This window comes from Nicotiana tomentosiformis, chromosome 8 (genome assembly GCF_000390325.3).
Source record: "Nicotiana tomentosiformis chromosome 8, ASM39032v3, whole genome shotgun sequence".
In the NCBI taxonomy this organism is placed as follows: domain Eukaryota; kingdom Viridiplantae; phylum Streptophyta; class Magnoliopsida; order Solanales; family Solanaceae; genus Nicotiana; species Nicotiana tomentosiformis.
The window spans coordinates 93,197,088-93,206,086 of record NC_090819.1 but is presented as its reverse complement, the minus strand read 5'-3'; the positions used below and the strand labels follow the sequence as shown (position 1 = coordinate 93,206,086).

General features: G+C 34.5%; 1 protein-coding gene across 1 annotated transcript; it reads left to right on the top strand.

The window, feature by feature from the left end:
- The first annotated feature begins 5,769 nt into the window (after positions 1–5,769).
- Positions 5,770–7,677, top strand: LOC104085588 (uncharacterized). The gene is made up of 5 exons (XM_009589663.2): positions 5,770–6,085; positions 6,221–6,396; positions 6,472–7,172; positions 7,284–7,410; positions 7,462–7,677. Exons 1-5 carry the CDS (start codon positions 5,770–5,772, stop codon positions 7,675–7,677), a joined length of 1,536 nt encoding a protein of 511 aa, XP_009587958.2.
- Positions 7,678–8,999: the final 1,322 nt, after the last annotated feature.

Sequence of the window (8,999 nt, the reverse complement as noted above, 5' to 3'; positions counted from 1 at the left end):
TGGCATTCTTGAAGAGGAATATTTTCACAAGGTTTGGTACTCAACGGGCTATTATAAGTGATGGAGGTCATATTTTTGCAATAAGGCTTTCGACACTTTACTTATCAAGTATGGTGTTACTCATAAATTCACAACTCCCTATCATCCACAAACCAGCGGTTAAGTGAAAGTCTCCAATCGGGAGATAAAGAGTATTTTATCCAAAATAGTGAATGCTAACCGGACCTATTGGTCCAAGAAGCTTGATGATGCAATATGGGCTTATCATACGGCTTACAAAACACCTATCGGAATGTCACCGTACCGGTTGGTGCTCGGAAAAGCTTGTCATCTTCCGGTGAAACTTGAGCACAAGGCTATGTGAGCTCTAAAGAAGTTGAATCTTGATTGGGATGTAGCCGCTAACTTAAGGGTTGCACATTTGAATAAATTGGATGAATTGTGGTACCATGCCTACACAAGTTCGTCCTTGTACAAAGAAAAGATGAAATATCTTCATGACAAATACATTTGGAACAAAGAGTTCAAAAATGGCTACAACATCTTTCTAGGTTCAAAACTTAACATAATTTTGTGAAACTCATCTATTTATACAAAGCTGAAAATCTCGGACAAAAATGCCTATCGGAAGGTTTTTCACCCATACAATTTCATGTGCGGTCTGCAGATTCCTTCATCTAGCAGGAACTGGAGTTCAGCAGCAGCACATTTCTAAATTGTGGCTATGAGGAATTCTTCTGCGGCCGCACATTTCTGGACTGCGGCCGCAAGGTAGCACTTCTGCGGTCTGCACAATTAGGACTGAGGCCGCAAGACACTCTTCTGCGGCCGCACATATCTTGTGCAGTCTGCAATTTCATAGAAGCTCCTGGACTTGGTCTTTTTGCATACTTTCTGAACTTTGACTCTTAGCCTAGCTTTGCGGCCTCATAATTTATGTGCGGTCCGCACTTTGCGCAAATTTCTGCTAGATTTTTCCTCTTTGTTTGCGGTTGCAAATGGAATTATGCAGTCCGTAATTTCTTTTGCGGGCCGCATATTTGTGCTTATGTGCCCTTGATTGCCTTGTGCTTCGGATTACTCCTTTTTGAGTCGAATTTCATCTCGGGAGACCAACTACCAGCATTCCTACAATTTTGCACAGTATTATTAGATTTAGGAACATAATTCAATGTTTTTAGACTAAAATAAAAGCTAAATGGCACTAGCAAGCCGTCAAAACCCCACTTATCAGAGAGGTTAATGACTGAGCGAGGTTGGGGACCTGATTGTGAGTGATATTTATTGAATCGGGTTGCACGTCTCAACAGGCTTTATTGATTCATTCCATGATTAGCTTATATTAGCGCTTGATCAAGATCCGACCTTTGGAGTCTGACTTACCAGTAGTGAGTGCAGGTACCTACCGAGTGCGAGTGTCGAGTGATCGAGAGTACTGAGTGACTGTGAGGACTAAGTGATTGAGTGTGCTGAGTGAGATTTAATACTCCGAGGGTATGCACATGACTTTATCATTATGTGCATTACAGATGGCATGCATAATTGACATGTAGATATAGAGATGTATCATTCCTCATAATAGTCACACTTGGAATATTTTAATCCATGTTGAATTTAAATTGCTAAACTTGAAAGCACGTCTCCATTTATTTAATGTTAATATTTGCATTTGGATTTTACCTGTCTGACCTTGTCACTGCTTTCAGCCCAATATTAGTCTTGTTACTTATTGAGTACATTGGGCCGGTTGTACTCATACTACACTCTGCACTATGTGTGCAGATTCATGTACTTCTGGACATGGTGATTGCTAGTTTTGGAGCTTTATATATTCGGAGACTATTGAGGTAGCTACCTTGGCATCCACAGACATTGACTCTCCTTATTTCAAGTTTATTTGTACTATCCTATCTTTCTAGACATTGTTTAGCAGTCAGATTATGTTATCGTTTAGATGCTCATGAACTCAGTGATACCCGGATTTTGGGGTATTTTTGGGGATTTTGTATCGAGTTGTGGTATTTTCTTATAAGTTATTATGAGATTTTCACTATTAAGCTTATTTCATTATGTTTTGAACTTAAAAAATGTGTGGTTATTTGTGATTCTCGACTTGCCTAGGATTGCAATAGGCACCATCATGACATGTGAGATCTTGGATCGTGACAGTACAAGAAGAGATAGAGGGTGACCTAAGAAGTATTGGGAAGAGGTGATCAGGCAAGACATGGCGTGGCTTTAGATTTTCGAGGACATGGCCCTTGATTGGAAGGTGTAGATATCGAGCAATAGGGTTGTAGGTTAGGAGATAGTTGAGCATTTTCTACTTTGTTCCGGGTGTGAGGCTAATCTGATAGAGGTTTGTCTTAGATTGCTAGTGGTTAATATTGTGTTCACACTATTCTCCCATTTTTCATAGCACCGAGCCTTATTTACCGATTATTGTTATTGCGTTTCTAACTATTTTTGGTTCTTATAATGTTGTTATTATTTCTATGGTTTCTGTTGATGATACTAATATATTGTCTTTTTCATTTTCTTGAGCCGAGCGTCTAACGAAAATAGCCTCTATACTCTATCAGGGAAGAGGTAAGGTGTGCGTATACATTACCTTCCCCAGACCCCTTACCTGTGAGACTTTACTAGGTTGTTGATATTTTTGTTGTTGTTGTTGTTGATTTGCTACTATGTTATTAAAGCTTATTTTTGTCTTACCTGGTTAACAGACTCAGTGGCGAATTCAGAATTTTGGGTTCGTGGATGCTTAACTTTATTTAACATAAAGTTACCACCAATCAAATCCTATAAGTGCGCAACTAATTAAATACGATAAAAATTAATGAGAAACCCAGAGTATTAATATTACAAATACCATAAAACTATGATGGATAACGCAATTGACGAGAAAGAAAATTAGTGGATATTACCGTTCCAGAGGAACTCTTTATTTTTTTAAAGAAAACTTTCATTTTCTTTCTTTGCTACAGTAAATTAGACGAAGTAGAAGGAAACGCAAAAAATAAAGCTAGAATCAAAAGAAATTTTTAAAAATTAGTACTGGGCAAAAACAATCGGGAAGAGTTATCTTTTCTGTTTAACAGTCTGCCCACCCTGGAAACGACTCAGTCGGAGGTAGAATCCAGCGGCTAGAAGAGCACCGCACATCGCTTGGTGTCCGGTGCGCCGGTGAAAAGCAAAAGAGATGACCTAATAATTGGGACAAAATAAAAATAGTGCTTGATAATATAAAAAAAGAAAAGAAAAAGGGAGTAAAACAATCTTAATCTTGTTGGGAGTCAGTTTCGATCTCTCAACCTTCAACTTTCATAACCCTCCAGCACCCATTAGAGTTTTTGTTACCTGGGTGCTTGTTGTTTAATTATATCGGTTCCCTTAAATATTCTAGGTAATTATACATACTCCGAGTCGAGGTTAATGGGTGCTCTAACACCCAAATTTTATATGTAAACCCCCCATTAACAGATTCCACATCAAATATAAGCACACATAAAAAATATTTACTTTGTTGAGATGAAAATCCATGTTTAAAAAAATCAGGTGTATTTTATATAGATTGATACGATATTTTGTGTGAGCGTATTCTTGAAGCCAAAGCTAAGGAAGAGGTAAGTGGAGGTTTACCTTTCTTATAAAAAAACGCATAATTTAAAAGTTTGAATTGTAATATATATTAATGAATGCGATAGGTTGATATTCGATAGCTTGGACATATCCAAATTTAATTGAATATTGATAGTTATTATGCTCGAATCGAAACAATCTCACCGAAGTAATGTTATCATAGCCAAGGACGATATGAACTTATTAAGGCCAAAATGTGCAATGATTTGAAGCCAATGATGACATATGAAAACCTAATGCGAGTATTATGACTAAACTCCATCTGAATGATACGATAGAATATAGTTAATCTGAACAAGATATAATACTCTAAGATCGATTGTATAACCATACTAGTAAATGCATTATAGGGCTTCAAGGAAAGTGTGTTGTATCATCTGTCTTAATTATATAATATTAGCTTTAATGTGAAAAACACCTCAGGCAAGGAAGTGATGACGATATTCCGAAGTGGTTAAGCTAGTGAAATAATTAATTGTTGAACTATAAAATAGAATAACCTAATGGTTTTAGAAATGAACATAAGGAAAGAATTCCATGGTTTAATTTGATGCGGCACTCTTATTTAGATACACACAGGGGCGAAGCTACAATAGAGGGTGCGGGTTCAGGCGAACCCAGTGACTTTTTTCGAGACCCTGTATTTGTATTGAAAAATTTACTGTTTTTATATAAATATATCATGCCAAACATAGTAACAAAAGAGGTTTGGGTTCAATGGTAAGAGTTCTAGGTTCGCGGGAAGAACACGTGGGTTTGAATCCCGCTGGAAGCAGTGTGCTATTTTGTTGTTTTTTTAAAAAAAAATATCAGAAAGCACAATTATTTTTTACAAAAAAATATCAGAAACCACAAACTAACGACAATGTAATTCTCGAACAACTACAAAAAGAATTTCAGAAAGCACAAACTAACGACAATAATTCTCAAATAACTCCAAAGGACACTTTTTGACTTACTTTAGATTAATATTTATTCTTTTCAATAAATAAAACATAAAAGCCTTTCCTCTTTCTAATAAACAATTCCTTTTAAACAAAAACAGCCAACACGTCTTCTCTTTTTCCAATTCCCAAATAAAAAAAGCTAGGGTTCTCAATTTTGCCTCTGTCAGTCTTTTGATCGCTGCTACCACCATCTGCCGGAGCCTGATGCCCTCAAACTCTCGCTCTGTATGTTCTTACTCCCTTAGAAGTTAGACCCTTCTTCCTTCTTAAATTCTTCTTTCCTGATTTTTTCTCTTCATGTTTTCCTCTTATATTTTATATTTGACAATTTATACAAAATTAGATTTTTAATCGTTGATTCTAGGGTTGTCCCACATTTTGAACTTCATTCTCTTTATCAATTTGTGCTTTTGTACTTTTCAAAAGTTCAAACTTGGCTTCTCCGACAAATCGACACACAAGGTATGTGGTCCTACTTTCTTATTTTTAGTTTCTTAGTGAGACCAACTTGCATTCACATGAATACTGCTCAGAAAGAAGAAAACTTTCGTATGTAGTAGCCTTTTAACACTTTGAATGCTTCCAATGTTGGTTCAGTTTCTTCTATTAATTTTTTATAAAGTGGGTCTCTTTGTGAGACAAACAAATTGAATTGACTTTACTATATATACTAGCTAGCTAGACTAAGTTTACAAATTGAACTATGTCAAAGAAGATAAAGAATAGGTTTTTACAGCATTGTGAAACATACAACTTGAAGTGTAATTTTGTTTTGTGATTTTTAGGGTCTTCTAGCAAAAGTCGATATGATCACGAGTTTTTACAAAGCTCAAGCTTATACAACTTTTTCTAGCTCTCCTTTGTCAAGTTCTCTATGTTCAGTTATTAGTAACAATATTAATCCTTCCCAAGCATCGGATAAAAGTGTTGGATTATGAGCCCGATCCCATTGAAAGAAAACTAATTTCAGCATATCTATCTAATTTACGTGACAGAGTAAGGAGAAATTATATACAAAATGGACCTTGTCAACCTCGTGGTTTTGTCTTTCCAAAAAGAGATTTTGGAGGAATAATGCGTCAGTTTAATCCTGAATGGTTTAAAACTTCATGTTCTCAATGGTTAGAATATATCATTAAACAAGATGCAGTATTTTGTTTATGGTATTACTTGTTTAAAAATGAGATTGGAGGATATAAAAATAAAAGTAGGTGATGCTTTCACAACATATGGTTTTAGAGGTTGGAATAAAGGTTTAGAAAGGCTTAAATCACATGTGGGTGACGTGAATAGTATTCATAATCGATGTTTCAAGATGATGCTAGATTTAATGAATCAAGCACAATCTATTCTAACATCTTTGGACAAGCAATCTGAGAAAATTAAAAGTAAACATCGAGTTCGCTTGAATGCTTCAATTGATGTGATAAGGTATCTTTTGAAAGAAGGAATGCCTTTTCGGGGCCATGATGAGAGTGTAACTTCTACAAGAAGAGGTCATTTTTTAGATCTCTTAAAATGGTATGCGGATAGGAAGGAAGGTGTAAAAAATATGGTATTAGAAAAAGCTCCAAAAAATAACACCATGACTTCTCCTGATATTCAAAAAGATATTGTGAATTCTTGAGTAGAAGAAACGGCGAAAGTAATTATTGAAGAATTGAATGGAAATTTTTTTGGGATATTAGTTGATGAGTCTAAAGATGTCTCTCATAAGGAACAAATGGCTCTTGTTCTGCGTTATGTCAATAAAGAGGGTGAACTTATTGAGCGATTCCTTGGTCTTGTTCATGTTAAAGATACAACTGTACATGCATTACAAAAAATAATAAATTCTTTGCTTTTACAACATTCATTGAGTTAATCTTTAATACGGGGACAGGGATATGATGGAGCTAGTAACATGCAAGAAGAAATCAATGGTCTTAAAGCTTTGATTATGAAAGATAATCCTTCGGCATATTGCGTACATTGCTTTGCTCATCAATTGCAATTGACTCTTGTAGCTGTTGAAAAGAAACATCATGATATAAATATTTTTTTTGACATTCTTGCTAATGTTTTGAATGTTGTTGGAGGTTCTTATAAGCGTAGGGAGATGCTTAGAGATGATCAAGCTGAAAAATTAGATGAGTTATTAGTGCTTGGTGAAGTTCATACAGGAAGTGGATTAAATCAAAAACTTGGGCTTCAAATACCGGATGATACCCGTTGGAGATCTCACTTTAAGACATTGCGTAACTTTATATCTTTATTCTCATCAATTGTTCATGTACTTGGAGTTCTTACAAATGAGGGTTCAAATTATCAGGAGAAAGCACTGGCAAAAAGTCTAGTGGAAGATATAAGATCTTATGAGTTTGTGTATATATTACATTTGATGTTAAAAATAATTGCAATTACATATGATTTGAATATGGCGCTGCAAAGAAAAGATCAAGATATTGTTAGTACTATGAAACTTGTTCATTTCACAAAGAGGCAATTACAAACAATGAGGGAATCTAAATGGAATTCTTTGTTAGAAGATGTCTCTTCGTTTTGTGATAAGAATAGTATTATGATCCCTAAAATGGATGATAAGTATGGTCTTGGAAAGTCGAAGCGTAAAAGCTCAACTGTTATATATTCTCATCATTTGCATGTAGAAGTTTTTTGTGCCACTATTGATTTGTAACCTTCGGAGCTTAACAGTCATTTTAGTGAAGTGAATACTGATCTGCTTCTTGGTATTGAGCTTGACAACTATATTGACTATGTGCGAGAAATGGACAATGCATTCTCTAACTTGAAAGGGCTTGGCGGTCTCTCTAAGACATTGGTTAAAATAAATATTCACAAGATATGAGGACTTGTTTATTTGCTTGTGAAGCTAAGTTTGATATTACATGTGGCTACTGCAACAGTTGAAAGGGCTTTTTCCTCGATGAAGTTTATTAAAAATGACTTGCGAAGTATAATTGGTGATGACTTTTTGAATGATTGTTTAGTTTGCTATATAGATGATGAAGTATTTGAAAGTGTACCTAATGATGCGATCATTGATCGTTTTCAAAACATGACAAGTCGTCGAGTGCAACTGAAATGATAATGTTTATATTCGTATATTGTGTTTGTCTGGTTCGTTACCTTTAATATATATTAGATATCGATACTCATTCTTTAGTCAACTTGCTATTGTATATTAGTTTTAGGTCATCGTCTTTTCTTATAATTTAGAACTCATACACTTTAAATTCTAGCTCCGCCTCTGGATACGCATGTTGAAATGCTTAACAAAACTTATGATTATTTTGTACATATTGTTCATGTTTTACTAAAGACTTGTCATATCTTTCGGATAATAAGCCCTATTTGTATTTCGATAGTGGCCAATAATCATTTCTTATTTTTGTATTGGGATATGTCCCGAAGGAACTCACGTATTCTTTCTTTTATAATTTAGTGAATTTCTATATTAGTGGGTTATTCTTTTGGATTGTATGTACATTGACATCTCGTATAGTTGGGACATTTTGCTTATATCGATATTCATAATCTTATGTGCAAATATATATTTCTTGTATTTAAATATAAATGTTCGTTGCATGATACAAAACTACTTGGATTACGTGATAATGATATGGATATGATGGTAAAAGGAAACTCATATCTACATATGTGTTGGTGTTAAATATAACATAATATGAAATGCCGATTTACTCGAGGGATTGAGTAGTCGAATGACACTGACGTAACCCCTGAATCTAGGGCGTGACAAATCTAACTTTAATTAAGATGAACTTGCAGTTACAATAACGATCTCATTGTGGATAAAGGTTAATTTTTACACTTTTTCTTTTAAATAAAAGACATTTTTTTTGAATTTACTGAAGTATCAAATGTCGACTTTAATGTAATATTTCGCTTCAATATGGAGCATTTGACCAGTAAGAGAAACTTACTTTGTATGTTCTTTTGTGTTTAGCATTCTTGCCATCCAAAAATAGAATGTTCACATTAATTAAAAGAGCCCGAGACAAATAGACAACTTAAGCTACTTTTTAGTAATTAGTATCTAATAGATTACAATTAATTTTTACCAGCTTAAATTTGAATGGATGGACATAACTAAATTTATAATTATCTCAAATCATATTATCGCGTTTGAGAAAATAGATGATAGCCTGATAAAGGACGTTTCCAGTATCATCAATGTTATCTTGCTTCTATATTTTCTTCAATATCCGAATTAGATGAATTGATAGAAAGAAAAAGAATGATTATTCTCATCATCAATTATTATTATGAAGGGTAATGCCCTAAACACTGTTGCGGCATCTAGTAGGAATTGAAAAGGAAAATCTACAGCTAAGAAGAAAACTAAGAAAATAGAAATGATAATTCTTCAATTGATGAAAACAACGGCTG